The sequence below is a fragment of the Macaca nemestrina genome, chromosome 1 (assembly GCF_043159975.1).
Source record: "Macaca nemestrina isolate mMacNem1 chromosome 1, mMacNem.hap1, whole genome shotgun sequence".
NCBI lineage: Eukaryota > Metazoa > Chordata > Mammalia > Primates > Cercopithecidae > Macaca > Macaca nemestrina.
Window position 1 is genome coordinate 166,523,557 of NC_092125.1, and position 21,483 is coordinate 166,545,039.

General features: G+C 37.6%; 1 protein-coding gene and 1 pseudogene across 15 annotated transcripts in view; both read left to right on the forward strand.

The window, feature by feature from the left end:
* C1H1orf141 (chromosome 1 C1orf141 homolog) overlaps positions 1-21,201 on the forward strand; it is a 69,698-nt gene extending 48,497 nt beyond the window's left edge. For 9 of the 15 annotated variants that reach the window (XM_071091496.1, XM_071091507.1, XM_071091520.1 and 6 more), the window contains 4 exons: positions 10,096-10,240; positions 17,106-17,175; positions 18,277-18,463; positions 20,098-21,201. In XM_071091496.1, the coding sequence (XP_070947597.1) occupies positions 10,096-10,240; positions 17,106-17,175; positions 18,277-18,463; positions 20,098-20,697 (1,002 nt within the window). In that variant the 3' untranslated portion in view covers positions 20,698-21,201. Of the gene's footprint in view, positions 1-10,095; positions 10,241-17,105; positions 17,176-18,276; positions 18,465-20,097 lie in introns of those variants that run through there. The other 6 variants (XM_071091527.1, XM_071091521.1, XM_011770514.2 and 3 more) reach the window with 6 other exon arrangements.
* LOC112429616 (small nucleolar RNA SNORA31) lies at positions 10,696-10,830 on the forward strand (annotated as a pseudogene).
* Positions 21,202-21,483: the final 282 nt, after the last annotated feature.

Sequence of the window (21,483 nt, forward strand, 5' to 3'; positions counted from 1 at the left end):
TGTAAGGATGTTATGCCCCAAAAATGAAGTGGAGGGCCATACCCTGAGGGAGGGAAGGGATGTCAAGGAAGAGTGATGCCTTTGGTCCTCACTTCTCATCATATGAATAGGAAAGATATCATTTCTGAGGCGCTCCATATCCTAGCTTCAGGAATAGCTTTTGTTAGGCCTGCTAGTCTGAGGAGGGATCCTAAAATTCCCGATAGTCCCCCCCAACAACAGGGCTTCAGGCAAAAATTATGTCTTTCTGATTGGTGAGCCCAAGTGCCTAAAGAAGGGAACAGAGTCCTGAAGTTTATACTAGAAATCATTCTCATAGAAGAAACTAGAAAAGCACTAGAGACAGGGAGTGATTTTTAAAAGCTGGACTAGCCTCAGAGAAGAGAGGTGAGAGGAAGTTTTTCTAACAGGCATTAGGACCCAGGAGGCAAGGGTCAGGATAGATAGGATAGATGGGCGAGTCTTGCTTGGGTGACGTGACTTTGAGAGTTCCTCTCATGGCTACAGGGTCAACCAACTTTTTGTCAGGACACTGGAGCTGAATGGCTTTCCTCTCTGTTGACCCTCGGCTCAGCCCAGAAATACAGGAAAAGCGGAAACTGGTTCCAGGCAAACCAACAACCCTAAACTCCGAAGAGTCGGGGGTTGTTAGAGAGCCCTTTCCCAGAAAGTCTGACACCCGTGTCTTTAGTCTGGCGTCTACGCTAGTCGCTTTTAACTGGTCAACAGGTGCCTGGTGTTTAGCACCCGAATTCTAAGGAAAAATAGGACAGAATAGCAAACAAAAGCGGTCCGATGGTACTCACAACTTGGCAATAGTCCCTTTGTGGTCGCCAAGATGTGTACAGAGTTTGTTCCTTCTGGTGGGTTCTTGGTCTCATTGACTTTAAGAATGAAGCTGCAGACCTTCACGGTGAGTGTTACAGCTCTTAAAGGTGGCACGGACCCAAAGAGTGAGCAGCAGCAAGATTTATTGTGAAGGGTGAACGAACAAACTTCCACAGCATGGAAGGGGACCTGAGCGAGTTGCCACTGCTGGCTGGGATGGTCAGCTTTTATTCCCTTATTTGTCCCCACCCACATCCTGCTGATTGGTCCATTTTACAGAGTGCTGATGGGTGCATTTACAATCCTTTAGCTAGACAAAGAGTGCTGACTGGTGCGTTTACAATCCTCTAGCTAGACAGAAAAGTCCTCCAAGTCCCCACTCAACCCAATTAAGTCCAGCTGACTTCACCTCTCAGTGGTTCTTGAAGCAAAAGTGGGTGGTGTGTCTCCACATGCTGTTCTGTCCATCCCAATGGAAGCTGCACATTAACCCTGTCTCCTATCTGCCATCTTCTCAATTTTCTTCCTAGAATATATCTTCAAGAAACTTCTCTAGAAATGTTGCATGGATATTTGAGAGTGTGTTTATTTTTCCAATATACTTGATTGATAATTTGACTGTGTAGACTTAGAGGTTCAAAATCATTTTTTTCCTAGCCTTTGAAGACATTGTTCTACTGTCCTATATAGTTTTGTGTTGCTATGAAAAGTTCTCGAACTTCATGACATTATTTTTTTCTGGAAACTTTTTAGAAACTTTATCAACATTGTGCTGAAATGTCTCAAGGCAGCCTGGCCAACATGGCAAAATCTCATCTCTACTAAAATACAAAAATTAGCTGGGTGTGGTGGCACACACCTGTAATCTCAACTACTCAGGAGGCTGAGACAGGAGAATCTCTTGAACCCAGGAGGTGGGGGTTGCAGTGAGCTGAGATCACACCACTGTGCTCTAGGAACAGAGTGAGACTCCATCTCAAAAAAAAAAAAAAAAAGAAAGAAAGAAAAAGAAAGAAATGTCTCAAGGATGTGCCTGGGTGTGGTAGTTTTACTTTATTCCGTTCAGTGCTCAGTGAACCCCACTCTAAAGCTAAAGGTCTTTCTTTAGTTCTAAAAAATGTATTTTATTTCTTTGCCAATTTCATCTCTACTATTTTCTCTGCTTTCTAACCATCAGATATTAGTCCCTTTGGATTGATTTTCTACATTGCTTTTCTTTATTTTGTCTTTTTGACACTTTGCCCTTTTTTTTGAGATAGGGTCTGTCTCTGTTGCCCAGGCTGGAGTACAGTGGCACGATCACACCTCACTGCGGCCTCTACCTCCTGCTGGGCTCAAGCAATCCTCTCACTTCAGCCTCCTAAGTAGCTGGGACCACAGGTGTGTGCTACCATGCTTGGCTAATTTTTGTATTTTTTGTAAAGATGGGGTTTTGCCATGTTGCCCAAACTGGTCTCGAACTCCTGAGCTCAAGCTATCCACCTGCCTCTGCCTCCCAAAGTGCTGGGATTACAGGTATGAGCCACTATGCCCAGCTAAAATGTTGCTCTTTATTATGGGAAATTTCCTTGACTTTTTCTTCCAGCCCTTTTATTGCATTTTTGTTTAGTAATCATATTTTACATTTCCAATGTTTCTTTTTCTTGGTAGTGGCCCTTCTTTCCCCCCATTGAATCCTGTCCCATTTGTTCTCAAAGTTTTCTGAAGATATTAGAGTTAGTTTTCTTAGGTTCTTTTCTGTTTCTTAAATTACATTTCCTTTAAGATTGTTATATGTATCTTTGATATTGCTGATTTTTATCATATGTGGTTGCTATGGTCTGAATGTATACCCCCCAAATTCATATGTTGAAACTTAATAGCCAATGTGATGGTATTAAGGAGTGATGGCTTTAGGAGGTGATTAGGTCATGGGGCAGAGCCCTCACGAATGGGATTAGTGACCCTATAAAAGAGATTCTAGGGAGCTGTTTGCCCCTTCTACCATGTGAGGACACAGAATAAGGCACCACCTATGAATCCGAGAGTGAGCCCTTACTAAACACCAAATTTGCTGATGACTTGATCTTGGACTTCCCAGCCTAAGAATTGTGAGAAGTAAATTTCTATTATTTCTATTACCCCGTTTAAGGGATTTTTTTATAGCAGCTTAAATAGAATAAGACATTGGTACATTTTTATTTGTGATATTTTAGAATGAAGATGGGGTTAATTTTTCCAGGAAGCTGCCATTAATTTTACAAGTAAGTCTATCCCCAGAATGAAAACCTAACTGTTCTGTGTATATGGCAGAGTTCTCACCCACCTTACTTTAGGATTTGAGGGCAGGGAGTAGGCAGTTGGCCTGGTAGCCTTTTTTGCAGACGCTACCATAAAGAGAATTTTGCTCTGGGGAGCCAAAACCCACACTAGAAGGAAGTTTATTAAGAGAAGGGCACTCTTTGTTTTAGCCTGGGATTAATTAAATACCATTTCCTGTAAATTGCCTGTGGGACAGGACAACTGGGAGATGGGAAAAGTGGTAACTGGTTCAGAAATTTCATTCAGCATTTCAGTTAATGTCTCTTTACAACTTTTGTTCTCATTCCCACCCTCAATACCTGCCTCCTCTAAGCCTGGAGTTTCTCCAGGTTTCATCAAATAGATAACGTATTAGTGACTCCTCTACTGGAAAGCTTCGATTATCTTTCTTTCAGAAATCTGTTGAAATCTCTCCCAGGCACTGATCTGTCTTCCCATCATTCTCTCACAAACACATATGCACACATTCCTGTTCTCTTTCTTTTACAAGTTGATTCTTTGTGGTATTTCCTTGCCATAATCGTAAAGAGATCTTAGTAGGGCATGGGTATAAATAGCATGGCTTGTCATATTGACTCAGAAGGACCTCTCCCATTTAAAACTTATGCCTCTACTAGTTCCCCTAATCTACATTCATACTGACTCCTGAAAGGCCTTGATCCTTCAATAATTTCTTGTTTGACTTGTGTTGAAATATTTCTTAGACATATCTTCAGTGTAAGAAATGGTGAGAGACTGAGCCAAAGCAGTAGAAATGGGAATGTAGTGGAGGACACTGATTAGGAAGAAATTAAATAGTCTGGCTTGATGGAGTTTGCAAGTGATTGTAGTTAGTGCTTAGAATGATAATCCCCCAATTTCTTGTTTGGAAAACTGAAATTCCATGAAATTTGATGTGTTACATTTTCACTATCATTCAGTTTGAAAAAGTTTTCTAATTTCTTCTTTGAAATATGGATTCTTCAGAAGTATGTTATAGAATTTCAAAATATTTGGAGTTTTTCCAGCTATCTTACTGTTATTGATATCTAATTTAATTACGTTGTGGTCAAATAATACATTATGTAGGGTTCCAATCCAGTTAAACTTCTATTTAGACTTGTTTCAGGGCTCAGGATATGGTCTGTCTTATTGAAAGTACTAAGTGCACTTAAAAGAATGTGTATTTAGCAGTTATATGGCATAGTGTTCTATAAGTACACAAGTATATGAGTATATTTATAAATATATATCTCTATTATAGATATAAAATATGAAAGTATATGTATAAATTAGGTCAAGATGGTTGTTAGTTTCATTCAGGTCATCTGTGTCTTTACAGACCTTTAAAAATCTAGTTATTCTGTCAATTGCTAGGAGATGTTAAAATCTTCATGATTATAAAATAGCCCATTTCTCTGACTCTGTAAATTTCCGCTTCATATATATATATATATATATATATATATGTTTTTTTTTTTTCCAAGATCTTGGCACCATCTTGGCTCCCTGCAGCCTCCACCTCCCAAATTCAAGTAATTCTCCTCCTTCAGCCTCCTGAGTAGCTGGGATTACAAGCACCCACCACCATACCTGGCTTTTTTTTTTTTTTTTTTTGGTAGAGATGTGGTTTCGCCATGTTGGCCAGGTTGGTCTCGAACTCCTGGCCTCAGGTCATCTGCCCACCTCAGCCTCCCAAAGTGCTGAGATTACAGGCATGAGCCACTGTGGCCAGCCTGCTTCATGTATTTTGTAACCCTATTATTAGGTGTATATGTATTTATGATATTTATGTCTCCCTGATGAATTGATCTTTTTGTTATAGTGAAATGTCTGTCTCTGTCTCTGGTAATACTATTTTTCTTGATATCTATCTTTCTTTTCTTTTCTTTTCTTTTTTTTTTTTCTTGAGACGGAGTTTCGCTCTTGTTGCCCAGGCTGGAGTGCAGTGGTGCAATCTCAGCTCACTGCAACCTCCACCTCCTGGGTTCAAGTGATTCTCCTGCCTCAGCCTCCTGAGTAGCTGGGATTACAGGCATGCGCCACCATGCCCAGCTAATTGTTTGAATTTTTAGTAGAGACAGGGTTTCTCCAAGCTGGTCCGGCTGGTCTTGAACTCCCGACCTCAGGTGATCCACCCACCTCAGCCTCCCAGAGTGCTGGGATTACTGGTGTGAGCCACTGCGCCTGGCCAGATGTCTATCTTACCTGATATTTATAGAACCACTGCAGCCTTCTTATGCATCCTGTTTACATAGTATGTATTTTTCCATCAGTTTACTTTCAACTTATATTTATAGTACATTTTTTACACATAGCATATACTTGAGTCTTGCTTTTTAAAAAATCTATTCTGACAATGTCTTTTAATTGAAATTCTTATTTCATTAATGTTTAATGCAATTGTTGATATGGGTGAAATTAAGTCTATCATTTTATTCTGTTTTGTTTGTTTGTCCCTGTGCTTTTTGTTCCTCTGTTCCTTCTTTTCTGCCTTTCTTTGGATTATTTGAATATTTATCAAAATTTCACTTTAATGTATCCGTTGGCTTTTAGTTATGTCTCTTTTTATTTGTTTGGGATTTTTAGCGGTTTTGGTATAGATTAAAGTATACATCATCAACTTGTCAGTCTACTTAGAGTAAAATTGTACTACTTCACATAAAGATGTAGAAATCTGGCCGGGCGCGGTGGCTCAAGCCTGTAATCCCAGCACTTTGGGAGGCCGAGACGGGCGGATCACGAGGTCAGGAGATCGAGACCATCCTGGCTAACACGGTGAAACCCCGTCTCTACTAAGAAATACAAAAAACTAGCCGGGCGAGGTGGCAGGCGCCTGTAGTCCCAGCTACTCGGGAGGCTGAGGCCGGAGAATGGCGTGAACCCGGGAGGCGGAGCTTGCAGTGAGCTGAGATCCGGCCACTGCACTCCAGCCTGGGCTACAGAGCGAGACTCCGTCTCAAAAAAAAAAAAAAAAAAAAAAAAAAAAAAAAAAAAAGATGTAGAAATCTTTAAATTGTATAGTTCCATTTACTTCCCCAAACCTTTGTACTATAGTTTCTGTATGTAATACTATAAACCCTGCAGGACGGTATTATAATTTTTGCTTTCAGAAATTCGATGTGTTTTAAAGAAAGTAAAGGGGATAAGAGTCTCCCTCTGAGGTTCTTATTAAACATGTCAGACTTTTCATTATTGTCCTACAGGTTCCTGAATTTCTATTTTTTCATATTAAATAATTTCTATTGATCTATCTTTAAGTTCTCAGATTATTCCCTCAGATATTTTCTCTATTTTAAGCTCAACAGATATTACATGTTTTAATTCTATAATTTCCATTTTAAAAAGTAGTTTCTGTTTCTCTGATAAGATTCCCTATGTTTTTCCTTTACTTTGAACATATTTTACTTTTTTCATGAAGCATGGTTTTTTGTTTGTTTGGTTGGTTTTGTTTTTGTTTTTTAGGTGAAGTCTTGCTCTGTCACCCAGGCCGGAGTGCAGTGGCGCAATCTCAGTTGCTGCAACCTCTGCCTCCCAGATTCAAGTGATTCTCCTGTCTCAACCTCCTGAGTAGCTGGGACTACAGATGTGTGCAACCAACCCCAGCTATTTTGTATGTGTGTGTGTATGTGGATTTTTAGTAGAGACAGGGTTTCACCATGTTGGTCAGGCTGGTCTCGAACTCCTGACCTCAAGTGATGCACCTGCCTCGGCCTCTTAAAGTGTTAGGATTACAGGCGTGAGCCACCGTGCCCGACCCATCAAGCATAGTTATAATAGCTGCTATAAAATCTGTTAATTCCAATGTCTGGGTCATTCAATATCTGGTCTTGTTGGATTGTCTTTTATGTTAACACTAGGTCTCACTTCCTCGGTTCTTTTAGATCAAGTTGGGTTGATCTTGGACATTGTGACTATTGTATTGTGAAGACTGCACGCTCCTGTTGTCCTACAAAATTTATTGATGTTTTTGTTCTAGCAGTCAATTATCTTGATTGTACTCAAAATACAAATGACTCGTGAACAGCAGTTCAAATTTTAGTTCAATTGTTTTATCCTTAGCAGGCTGCTTGCAGGAGTTTCTAAACATGCATGGTTTAGGGGTTAACCAGAGACTTGAACAGGTAGTCTCTTACACATAGAAGTCTCTCATGCAGGAAATGGAGCTGCCATCTTTGGCTCTCTTCTTTGCATCATTCCTTTCTCACTTTCCAGCAGCTTTGTTTGCCCAAACTTTGTCTTCTGGTTCTTCTGGCCAGAAATAACATGGTTTTTCTAGCAGAATTTTAGATGCTCCATGCGATGCCAACTTCAGTCTGCCTTCAAGCTAAAAGCTATACAAATAGCAACTCCACTCCATGCAAATCAGTGATACCAAGTGTCAATACTTTCTCTTTGCCACCTGCTTTTGTTTATTCTCCAGGACCTTAAGGTCATGTGTGTGCATGCATGTGTGTGTGTATTTTATCTAGAGCATTTTGTCTAGAGTCTATGGTTTTTATCTGTGGGTAGGTAGGTCTGATAGAGGATTACTCAGCTATGTTGAATCAGAATTCCCCAGTCTTTACTACTTTTATTATCTTTTCCTGTTGCATTACTGGGCACTCCCTAAAAATTTATAAATAACTGTGGTGATAGATGTTACTGTCGCCATGTCATAGACTAATATATTACCATTAACGATGATGTTGACTGTTACTTTTACATATATATAATTTTTAAAATTATCTTTAAATATTCTTTTTTTTTTTTTTTTTTTTTTTGAGACAGAGTCTCACTCTGTCCCTCAGGCTTGAGTGCAGTGGCATGATCTCAGTGCACTGCCACCTTTGCCTCCCAGATTCCAGCAATTCTCCCGCCGCAGCTTCCCGAGTAGCTGGGACTACAGGTGTGCACCACCATGCCCGGCTTATTTTGGATTTTTAGTAGAGACGGGTTTCACAGTGTTGGCCACGCTGGTCTTAAACTCCTGACCTCAGGTGATCCACCTGCCTCAGCCTCCCAAAATGCTGGGATTACAGGCATGAGCCACCGCACCTGGCCAATATTCTTTCTCACATTAAGAAAGTATTATCTCTATGTAGTTTTATTACCGTTCTTATCAATAATAGTTGTTAAATTTATCAGATTTATCAGTATTGCAGCTATTAAAATAATTACATCATTTTAATCCTTTTGACCTATGGGTAATGAGTTATAATAACATATAGAAACCTTTAATTTCTTGATGGTTTTATTTGGCTGTTGTAAACTTGTACTAGTATAGTGTTGATCGGTATTTTATTTTAAATTTGTGAAAAATCCTGAAGTCATAGGTAAGATTAACTTGTAGCCTTCTTTATTTTTCCAGACTTTGGCTTTTAAGACTATACCAGCTTATAAAAAGAAATGAAAAGTTGTTTACTTTTTAATTTAATGATATTATATTGCATGAGAACAATTTTTTCCATGAAAGCTTAAAACAACTTATCTGTAAATCTATCTGGGGCTGGTTACTCTTTTAAACTATGTTTTAAAGGTAGTTATTTGAAACTCCCTTACATTCCTTTTAAGAATTATTGATGGGCTCCAATTTCCAATTCCTCGTGACAATGTTGGTAATTTTTCTTTAGGATAAAGTTGCTTTGACTGTCTTTCAAGACATCTGTGGTCTATCCCCCTCACAACTCATCTTCTTACCTATTTGAACTTATCTTTTAATCCCAATAAATAATAAATGCCTTCCTGATATAACTATACTGTTTTTCTGCCTGTCTTATGAACATTCCAGGCTTATGCTGTTGATCTTGCCTGAAATACCCTTGTCTTTTAAATCTTAGCATTTTCTTCTCCCTCTATGAAATCTTTCCTATTTTAGTCTTCATGGATATCCCTCCCTTTTTAAACTCTTCCTCATTTATAGATTGTATTGATTGGTTTGCTTTTTAGTGATATTACTCTATTTTATTTACTACTGTTTTGTGTATGCAAATCCTATACCATAAAAATGTGAGGTCTTTGTGGCCTAGACTTTTGTCATATACCTTATTTTTATTTCATATTATCCAGAACGAAATATATTCTGTGCCTAGTGTGAAAAAAAATGGGTTCTAAACAGTTAGTTGTTTAGTTTGTTAACAGAGAACCACAAAGTATTCCATTTATATTAACATGTGCATATGTATATTTTGAATGCCTAGATATGTGCATTTTAATAAAAAATATATGGACCCAATCTGATCCTCTAGTCTAGGAAAAGCCGGATCATTGTTTTTCAGTTTCTTCTCTACTCAGAAATGATCTGCTGTACCAACTCTATGTTAGAGTAATCGTTTGTTAAAACAGAGAAGGCTTTATTTCTCAGTATTTGAACTTCAGACTTCCCCTGAACTTGGAGAGAGAAATTTTTTTTTTTTTTGAGACGGAGTCTCGCTCTGTCGCCCAGGCTGGAGTGCAGTGGCCAGATCTCGGCTCACTGCAAGCTCCGCCTCCCGGATTCACGCCATTCTCCTGCCTCAGCCTCCCGAGTAGCTGGGACTACAGGCGCCCGCCGCCTCGCCCGGCTAGTTTTTTTGTACTTTTTAGTAGAGACGGGGTTTCACCGTGTTCGCCAGGATGGTCTCGATCTCCTGACCTCGTGATCCGCCCGTCTCGGCTTCCCAAAGTGCTGGGATTACAGGCTTGAGCCACCGCGCCCGGCCTGGAGAGAGAAATTTTATGTGAATATAAAGGTTAAGTTTCATAGACAAAGGAAAAATAAATTAGTAAAAAGTGTGAGCATAAGCAGATCTTTTAACTTCTGAAGGTTTGTTTTCTTATTGATAATGCTCATCTCATAGTAGGTTTTTCTGAGAATTAAATCACATTTGAAAATATTTAAAGAACCAGACAGCTGTTAGTTATCATAATTCAATATTGCAAATGTGAATACTCAAACACAAATTATTTATTAATATACACGGAAAGAAATCATTTCTAAGATAATTTTCCATTTTTCCTGATGTTTAGATGGAAAATGCAAGGCCTCTGAATGTTCTACATTCACAGCATAGACAAGCATGTAGAAGATCACTGGGTTCTACAGACTTTTCTCCTATGTTCAACATTCAGTCTAATGCTCATAAAAAGGAAAAAGACTCTACTTTATTTACAGGTATAGAAATTGCATGTTTACATTGAAATAATTGAAAGTTACCTGCATCTAAACTTAGGGTGTAAGCATTAAGAAAATCTTTAACCAAGGAATATTAGTCTTTGATCACACTACAATAACGATCTTTCTCCAGCCTTCTTTTCTTTCTCGTAAACCTATCCACACCACACTGATTCTAGTTATATTTAACAGGCTGTTTTACTTAGTTAACCAAATTACTGTGTGATTTGATTCATTGTATGTTGCCTATGCTTCAAACATATGTTTTCACCTGATGGATTCCTGTTCGACTTTCATAGTTAAGAGATTTTAGCCTCAAATAAAAGAAAATCCAACCGCCTGTAGCTTAAACTGTAAAGATATTTATTATCTAAAAAAACAAGAAGTCCATCAGAAAGGCATTTGCAGGGTTGGCTCGTTCAGGGGCTTTATAATGTCATTAGATATTCAGTTCCATGCATCTATTTGACAGACCTGGAGTAGTTACTGTCTGCTGCTAAGGTTTCCACCACAGATGCAAGAAAAAAAATATTCTCGTGCTTTCTGTCTGTCTGATTGTGGCTGCTGAGATTGAATAGAGGAATACAGTGGTGGAAAAAATGTCCAGTTCCTCTGTCTTTCCTCAATGGTCTTAGCAGGTAGCTTGTCCTCCTATCCTTGCTGTACAGTATGATGACAACTATTCAATATAGCTTGTGTGACTAGAAATGCTTTTTATGCCTTGGTAAGAATGAAAAAAATGTTTTTCCCAAAGCCAACTCCCCCTTATGTTTCTTTGGCTCAAAGAGCCTCATGCATCCACATCTAAACCAATAAATCATCATTGGCTTAGATCACTTTTTCCAACTTTCAACATGGCCACAGTAGGAAATACTTTTTATATTACACACACACACACACACACACACACACACACACACACACACGGAGCAGAAGATTCAGCTTCCTAGAGTCCTAATTATCTCTCTTTCTCTCTGTCAGTTGAATTTGATTGTAGTATTTCTGTATTTTGTAAAGTAATTACTAAGGATCCAGATGATACATTCTGTTATAGTCTACTTCATTTTCTTAAATGCTGTTCAGGATACACTAAATTGATTTCACAACACAGGAATGGTTTGTAGCTCACATTTTGAAAAACACAGCTTAGATTACTCAAGATTTACTCCATTGAGCCGGGAAAGATACCAGCCTTCTTTGTAGGACATGGTTGCTTGGAAGGAGATAAGACTGGAGTGCTGTTAGTAAAGAAGGGTAAAAAATGACTGTGAAGTAGGCAACCTCCATTTGCTACATTATCCTTGAAGGTTCCATTCAGATGCCACATCTTCTCTGAAGTGTTCCCTGAAAGCAGTGACAGGATGTTCTATTAGTTCAGCAAAGCAATCTCCCTTTAGAAAAGTTCTTAAGTCTCTCTAAGGAAGCATTTTATACTTTTTATCAAAGTCCCAAAGTAAGACTTCTGGGAAAGTTGTCAACAAAAATACAAGTTCATCCTGGCCAGAATGAATAACACAAAAAGAAAATAGAGAAGAAAAATTTATTAAATTGAAACTGGGACATTTTATCCCTAACTCAAAGAAAATCTGTCACATATTACATTATGAAGCAGTTTGAAAGAATCTTCCAGAAGTCAGCGCACAATTCCATTTCTTAGGAGAAAAGAATAACCGTTGAAAGAGCCAATAGAGAATATTCTGAAAAAAATCCCCTATTATAACCACCGACTCCACTACACACACACACACACACACACACACACACACACACACAGACACACACACACACTCTCTCTCTCACATTCAACTTAAAGAAATAGAGTTTGTTGTCAATGATAGGTCCGAGAAAGATGCGAAATTCTCCCCTTGGGATTCCTTTCCTCATTGTAAGTCAGCAGCATTCAAAGTCTGTGCTAGCAATATTTGGAGAGAAATATAATGATCATAACTTGTCACTTTTTTCTCTGGCTTCCTCGTATTGCTTTAGATGTACTCAGAGCTAGGGTAAAAACCTCCTAACTTAAAGGAGCAGGGACTTGAAAGGAGGGTTGATAACAGAAGAGACAAAATACAGTTTTCTAGGAACGATTTTTGGATTGTGACCAACGATAACTGCAAAGAAAAAACACAATTCCTTCAAATAGCCTGTGAGCCATGAGGCCCTTACTTGACTAAGTTCCTCCCTCAACTACCAAACTAACTTGCTTACCCCAAGAGAGAGATAAAAAAATGAAACCCAAGTGACACCTCACACATAAACAGAGTACCCACCACCACCACCCTGGGGTCATGAAAAGGTTTCACAAAATATACAGTGCCCAGAAACAAACTTCTCCACCATCTTCCAGGGCTACAGCTTCCTTATCAGCCTACTCAGTAGCTGAGTGCCTGAACTCATAATAAAAGGTAACGACATCTGGATTTACATGTTAATTTCTAAGGGGAGAGTTTAACAGTGCATAAGTAAACAGGGAGAACATAAAAAAATTTACATCTGTTGTTTTTGGACAAATAAATAAGCCCACATTTAAGTGATCTGATTCAAAGTTGAGCAGAAAGAAAAATAAGAACAAAGCATGGGACCTATGGAAAAATTCCATAGCGAAGAGAGGTCATAATTTAAAAAATAGCTGATGGTCACATTTTGGCAGAATTTGTTCCCCATGAACCAGGAATAAACTTAAACAATAATTGTTCTATATGCTGAAGGAGTTAAAGAAAATCAGAATTCTATGAAGTAAGATTTGGAAATGTAAAACATAATCATCAAGAATGAAATGATGCTACCAGAATTAAAAAATATTTTTAAAGAAATAGGTAATGCTAATAGGTAACTTAAAATTATGTTAAAAGCCTCAAAGAGTAAAATAAACATTGAAGTAAACCGAACTGAAATCCGAAAAGCAGTTTTGGAATATATACAGTGTGCAGTGTAAGGGGACAAAAATATGACCACATTAGACAAGATAGTATATTGAGGGAAGAAACCAGGTATCCAACACTGAGATAAACAGTGAGTTTGAAGGAAAGAACAGAACAAATCAAATGAATTGACTAAAAGGGGGTGGGGGGAAACTATCGGAGAATAATGGAAATACTCTATATCTTGATTTTACTTACATGAGTGCATATATTTATCAATGTTTATCAAACTGTTCATTACGTTAAAATACGTGTATTTTATTGTATGTAAATTATACCTCAATAAAGCAAAGTTAAAGAAAAAAACAAAAGGCTGACATGACAGAAGTCTAAAACACCAAAAATACGGTAGATTAAAATAACTGCAAAAAGCTTACACAAGTGCAGCAAATATTAACAATATTTCATTTAAAATACAAAATACTATTAGTTTTTAAAGACAATGCTGATTAAATACATAGCAGTTCATCAAATTCTGTGCTCATCATTGACTCCTGTATCCTACCATTTGTGTTTGTTTATTTTTTTTGAGACAGAGTTTCACTCTTGTTGCCTAGGCTGGAGTGCAATGGCGCGACCCTGGCTTACTGCAACCTCCCAAGTAGCTGGGATTATAGGTATGCACCACCACGCCTGGCTATTTTTGTGTTTTTGGTAGAGATGGGGTTTCACCATACTGGTCAGGCTGCTCTCAAACTCCTGTCCTCAGGTGATCCACCTGCCTCAGCCTCCCAGAGTGCTGGGATTACAGGTGTGAGCTACCACACTCAGCCCCATCTGTGTTCTATTACATTTTTCATGAAGAGCATATGTTAGTCATTCTTTCAATGGTGACCTGTTGGCTGTTAACTCTTTGGATCCTTATATATCTGAAGTGCCTTTATTTTGCTGTCACTCTGGAATGACTGTTGAGTTTATGTAAATTTCTACACTGTAAATTACTTTTTCTCAGCACTTTACAGATAACTTTATTATCTTCTTGAATCATTCATAGATTAGAATTCTGTTCATAGTCCAATTGTCATTCTTCTATAGAATAACTGTTTTTAACTTTCTGGTAGTTTTAGGACTTTTCTCTTTATTCTTTATGATTCGCATTTTTAGTACAAAGTGTCTGGATATAGATGTATTCTGTCTGTCATCTTCAATCCTTGAGATACACGTCTGTCAGTTAGAATTATTGGTTATTATCTCTTCAAATATAGATTCTTTACCATTTCTGCTATTTTCTTCTTCCAAAGCTATTGGATAAATGTCCAAGACTTGCAGTGGGTTTTTCATTATTTTGAACTGTTCTTTCAGGTTTTTTATTTATCTTTCTATGCATTCTTGGTGAATTCCTCAACATTTTCTTTCAATTCATTAATTTTCCCTTTGCCCATGTAATCTAGATTTATATTTCTTACTTCCAAGATTTCCAGTTTTTAAAATATTGACCTGTTTTTATTTTTACCTTAGTCTGTTTTTATTGAATAATAGCTTATTCTCTAATGCATTTTTTTATTTATACCTTTGAAATTTCTAAACATATTTTACCAAATCTAAGATGTCATCAATTGACACTGTTAATTTAAGTATGACACTTGCTACTATACATCTTAAAATTGAGGTATGTATCTTAAGACGGCAAGGGTTTTCAGTTTATTTTTAGATTCTTCTATTTAATTGTATTGCTGACCCCCTTGTAGATTTTGTTTGCTGCCTTTCTTAGATTTATATTTTTCATATGTTTTATTATTATAATTTTTTTTTGAAACTGAGTCTCATCTTGTCACCTAGCCTGGAGTGCAGTGGCATGATCTCTGCTCACTGCCACCTCCAACTCCTGGGTTCAAGCAACTCCTGCCTCAGCCTCCCAAGTAGCTGGGATTACAGGCGTTCGCGACCATGCCCAGCTGATTTTTGTACTTTTAGTAGAGGCGGGGTTTCACCATGTTGGCCAGGCTGGTCTCAAACTCCTGACCTCATGTGATCCACCCACTTCAGCCTCTCAAAGTGCTGGGATTATAGGTGTGAGCCACTGCACCTGGCAATATTTTTCATATGTTTTAGAATTTCAGAAGGTTCTCTCTCTTATTCACCACTCACTATATGTCACTCTTTCCTTTCCAGAAGTTTTGCAGTTGCCATTACTCAGACCTCATGGCCCTCAGGCCAGACCAGATTTTAGAGTTGTGAATGGGATTCCTCTGCCAGGGTAATAATTGGGGATATGGCAGATTCAGTCATCCATCTCTGATGTGGTTTGACTTAGTTCCAGGTTAGCCAATTGGCAATGGAAAGAACTGATTTTTACTCTCCTTTCACAAGTCAGGGATCCTTAACCCAGCACCTTGTTTCAGTCAGTGGGCCTGTTTTTCTCCTATCTATCCCATTCCTGCAAATGGGAAAAAGTTGGATCTCCCTCTAAGTAGAAACTGAAGCCAACCATTTCTCACCACTTACACTGCTACAATCCTTATCGAGTCAACCAACAAGTTTATCTAGATAATAGCAACAGCCTCCTAACTGGTTACTCCATTGCTACTCTTGCCACCCACATTCCCCCTTCTCCCCACAGACCATCCATCTCTGAGCGAGCAGAGTGATCTTTCTAAAGTATAAATGAAACTACATTATTGTTCTGTTGAAAACCCTCCTAAGGATCTCTGTTGTAACCAGAATAATATCTTAACTCTTCACCATGGCTTATGTGACCCTAGATGACTTTGCCCTGCTACGTGTTTCAACCCATCTTACTCTGCTCTCCTCCTAATTCACCGCACCCGAGCAACACTGGCCTCTTTGTTCTTTCAGCATTCCACACTGACTTCACACTGAGACCTCCATCCACACTTGCTGTTTCCTCTGCCTCTTTCTCTTTACTCAGATTTCAGCTCAAATATCCCTTCTTAAAAGAGGACATCTATAGCCACCCTAGGTGAAGTACTATGTTTATATTCTTCCATAATACTTGAATGCTTCAAATACTTCCAAAGTATTCGAAATTATATTATATATTTATTTGTTGGTTGGTTTACTTGTTTTTGTTGTTGTCGGAGTTTTTTTTTTGTTTGTGTTTGTTTTTGTTTTTTGAGATGGGGGTCTTACTATACTGCCCCAGCTGGCCCCAAACTCCTGGCCTCAAGCAGTCCTCCCACTTCAGCCTCCTGAATAGCTGGGATTACAAAGGCATATCACCATGCCCAGCTGGTTTACTTGTTTATTGACCATTTCCTCCCTCTAGAACAGAGCTTCCCAAATAGTACTGTGGTAAACTGTTGTGCTTGGAGGGGGTTATAGGTGTGCTGAAATATTGATTCCTTGGCCATCAAGGTTGCTCAGTTGACCCTATGGTAGCCTACCCAGACTCAAGCATTTATTCCAGTATACTGTACAAATAATATAAATTAGTATGCTTGCAATTAAATGGGAAAGACTGGGAAGTACTGCACTAGAATATAAACTACTTGAGGACGAGGAAAAAGCTGAAACTGTTGCTAATAGCATGTGTGTGTAGAAAAATGCTGGAGTGGCCACCAGACATGTTTGAAAGAAATCAACCTTGGATGCTTACTTCATGCCACATGGCAAGATCTGTTTGATATCTGCAAGCTGTCTTCCCTCCCTACCAAGTGATAACCGTCTGAAGCTTCCTACTGGTTAATAGTGACGCCACATAACGGAGAGATTTGAAAATTTAGGGATGCCTTTCTTCCACAAAAAATCTCCAAGACCACTTTTATGTTTGATCTGTTTTAGCCAAATACTGGAGCTTTGATCTCAGTCTTTTCCAGTTCTATCTAGTTCATTCAAGAAATATTTACTGAGTAGCTACTACAGACCAGGCACTATACTAGGTGCTTTCCATATGTTATTTTAAATTGTAAAATATTTTGTGCAAGATATTTTCCTAAATGTCAGAATATCTATGTGTCTTTTATGAAAATCTTTTAAAATTTCAGGTCAAATTGAAAAAAAACCTAGAAAACCATTGGATTCTGTTGGTCACTTAGAAGGTGATAGAAATAAAAGGTAATTTATTTCAAAATACTTAGTATTTTGTTCTGTTTAATGATGTTTCTAATAGGACACATTTTATAATTGACCAGAATAAATTTATTCTACCTTATTGTTATCATTTAGTTCCATAGTACAATCGAACGGAGAGAAAGGCATGGAAAAATGAATAGAGGGAATACAATTTTTTTTTTTTTTTTTTAGTAAATGCACACATTTACTTACACTACAACACGGATGTGAAAAAGTAGCTTTTCTTTGGATAAAGTTCTCATTTTTCTCATAAACCCTTCAAACTTTATGTAGTGAAAAAATCATTAATCCAGTGTGTTTCAAACTTTGTTTGAATCAATAATGAACAACCACTTTAGGTTTAATTCAGTTTAAAAACTATATCCTGGCCGGGCGCAGTGGCTCACGCCTGTAATCCCAGCACTTTGGGAGGCCGAGGCAGGCGGATCACGAGGTCAGGAGATCAAGACCATCCTGGCTAACACGGTGAAACCCCATCTCTACTAAAAATGCAAAAAAATTAGTCGGGCCTGGTGGTGGGCGCCTGTAGTCTCAGCTACTCGGGAGGCTGAGGCAGGAGAATGGTGTGAACCCGGGAGGCAGAGCTTGCAGTAAGCCAAGATCGCGCCACTGCACTCCAGCCTGGGCGACAGAGCGAGACTCCGTTTCCAAAACAACAACAACAACAACAACAACAACAATATCCTGTCTCTGCCTGACCATACTACTCTATCCTCTTAACAAATGTGGGGCCACCCTGTGTTGGCATGAAGCTGCCCTGTGAAGCTTCTTTCAGAATCTCAACATAGGACGTTGCAAATACCTCTCTACCTTTGGTGTTCTCCTCAACCTACGTAATCATACAACTCGTCCCCACTCAAAATCCAAAGAGGTATATATATGACTCTCTTGCTTCCACTCCTGCTCTTGCTGTGTTCTCCCACAAACCAGGCAGGAAGGGATGATCTTGTCAGTTTGAAAGTCTGTGGGAGAGAGGTTGGTGCAGAAGTTGGCAGTGACTTCCAGGGATAAAAGGAGGCAGACAAGAACTAACAAGCTGCAATCAGCCCTATGAACATTGCCCTGAACTGTGTTTATTTTCAGAAAAAAATCTCCACAGATGAATGATTTTAATATAAAAGAAAACAAATCTGTCAGAAATTATCAATTAAGTAAGTATCATTCAGTAAGAAAGAAAAGCTTGCTCCCGTTGTGCTTTGAGGATGAACTGAAAAATCCACATGCCAAGATAATCAGCGTTAGTCCAACAAAGACAGTAACTTCTCACATGGTAATAAGCATATCATCTATCGTTAAGTAAACATGTGTAGTTATACAACTTACGGGAATCACCCATATATTTTAGTGACCAGAATCTTTGATAAATCCTTCTTACCTCTTGGTTTCATATTCCAAAGTGATAACAGCACTTAAGTTCTTAATGCTCTTTGCATAACCCCCAAACCACGCATTCCTTTACACTAGCTGAAAATTCAGTGTTTTTCTTTATGAAGAAGGCTTTATCAAATTTGCTTGGTTATAATAGAACTATAAAATAAAAAGGATTTTTAAAAAAATGACTGTAGCAATCTAGCAGAATACAGTGGTGTGCACCTGTAATCCCTGCTACTCTGGAGTCTAAGGCAGGGGAATTGCTTGAACCCAGGCATTTGAATCCAGCCTGTACAATATAACAAGATCCCAGTTCTAAAATAATGGGACTATGACTATGTGTCCATTTTTCTAATAATCTGTTTTGGCTTTTTCAACCAGAAAGTGCATTTATTAAAGGCTATTTAGTAACTCATGCTCTCTAGAGAGGCAGTCTGGCTCGAAAGCTGTCTAGCCAGGAATCACCTAATTATATAGCCCCAGACTGCTCCACTGAGGCCCATGCTATTGTCACAGATAACAGTTTATAACTCCGATGCTGAGCAGGGAATACTCTAAGACATTTGCTACTGCTGTTGTTCAAAGCTAGATATAACTCCTACCACCCTCACTAGAATAGTTTTCCCAATACTTTTTCACAGTGCTTGCTTTCTCTGAACTGAAGACTTCATAGGTGTATCTGAATGGCAGAGCCTAGAGCAAATGCCTATGTCCTAACCGCAAAGAAGCTGACAAACATGGTTCTTGCCTCTACCTAAGAGTACATAGACTTATCAAGCAGAAAATGTCCTAAGGCGTTGGACAGACCAAAAACATTACAAACATCCATTATGATGGCTAAATAGGTAATAGTGGCATCACCAGTGGATTGCAAAACTAGATCTTTGTCATCTTTTCAGTAATGATAGCAGACTTGGCTATTACTGTGATAAAAATGATCTATTCTCGAGTCAGTCTATTACTTTGGCTATTTTATTCCACAAATATTTATTGAGCACTTTTTAGGTGTCAGGTGTTAGGTGCTAAGTATTAGGGTACAATAATATCAGTTGTAGAGATAATTTTTAATTTTTTGAATTATTTACTAGAATATCCAGATTTGTAATTTTGGCCTATAATCAGTTATGTCTCTTCTGAACTTTGACTCAATCCATTTTTTGGTATGCTTTTTAATTTCTAGAATATGGAAACCTAAGAAATGCCAGTACAACTACCCTATTTCTCAATGGCAGTACCTCAGATATTTAACAAATATATTTATTTTTTCATATTCCAATTTATTTCAGAAAACATTTAAGGTCAAAAGTTCAAGTTTCATGACTAACATCTCTATAGAATATTAAGATAAGAAGGATGTATGTTATATACAAGTACAGTATTTTCATATATTTGAATAATGCTACTGTTCATATTAAATATTTGTATGTAGTCATTTTTAGAATATTTTACAATTTTATTTACATGTTTTAAAATATATGGAGCTTTCTTGACTCAATGAACTTACGACTAATTACTCTTTTCTTTAATCCACAGGAACAAAAGGACACAAATCCCATAATTTTCCATGACTCAGAATATGTACGAATGTTACTTTTGACAAAAAATAGATTTTCTTCTCATCCATTGAAAAACGAAAACAATTACCCACATAAAAGAACAAATTTTGTTTTAGAAAGAAATTGTGAAATCCTCAAATCTATAATTGGTGATCAATCTATTTCTCTTTTCAAACCCCAAAAAACAATGCCTACAGCACAGAGAAAAGATATACAGATCCCCATGTCTTTTAAAGTAGGCCACACAACTGTCTATGATAAACCAAAGAGGAAAACTAATAAGCAGACACCAGAAAACAGATCTTGGAATACACTCTATAATTTCTCACAGCACTTTTCTAGCCTAACAGAACAATTTGTGGGTTACCTTGATAAAGCTGTTATTCATGAAATTAGTGCCCAAACTGGAAAATTTGAAAGAATGTTTTCTATAGAAAAACCAACGAGCATACCCACATCCAGTGCCTCACCTGTCAAATGTTATTCAAAGCCTTTTAAATATATATATAAACTAAATAATGTAACACCACTGGATAATTTATTAGACTCGTCAAGTGAAATTTTAAATGCCTCATAAAATATCATGTATGCAACAATATTGGAGCAACAAGAAGCAAATATCCAAGTTCCAAAATTATAAAAGAAATTCTTATCCAAATAGTAATGTTCGAATTGATCATATAAGAAAGCAAAGCATAGACATTGGAATTACAAGTCAGCAGTCATCTGTTCAAGAACAATCAACATTTGTAGTAAATAATAGGACAAAATTAGGAAATAATTATCACCAAGAGGATCTAGTTCATGACTTTCTATTATCTCAATTAGATTGCTCAATCATCAGTCTTTCTATACTAAACTCTGATTCAGGACCAAGAACAGTATAGTCTGACTCTGGAAATGCGCTGTTGGAAGCCAAATAACATCAATACTCTTTTTCTGTAATTGAATATCAAATAAGACAAATTATCATTAATTTAATGAACGTGGAGTTAATTGTATATCAGCATTTCAGCAAATCATCATCAATAGTATTACATTAACAATTTGTGCAATTAAAAAGGCTTTGTAAAACTTTGAATAGTTTTTTATTATTGTTAGTAGATGTTGGAACTTCATTATTATATAATGTTTTTGCAAACTTTAACTTTTTTCTGAATTGTTAAATAAAAGAATAACTATCCTTAATCTAAAAATTTTTGGTAGCAAATCCTATAAGGTATTAAACATTTTAAATTATATTATTACATTGTTATTTTACTTTCTCATTAACTTGAACAGTATAAAGGCAAAATTCAATTTAGAAACAAGTTGCATTTTGAAAGTTTATTGGTAATCCATTTGTTTGGAATTCAGAAATGCA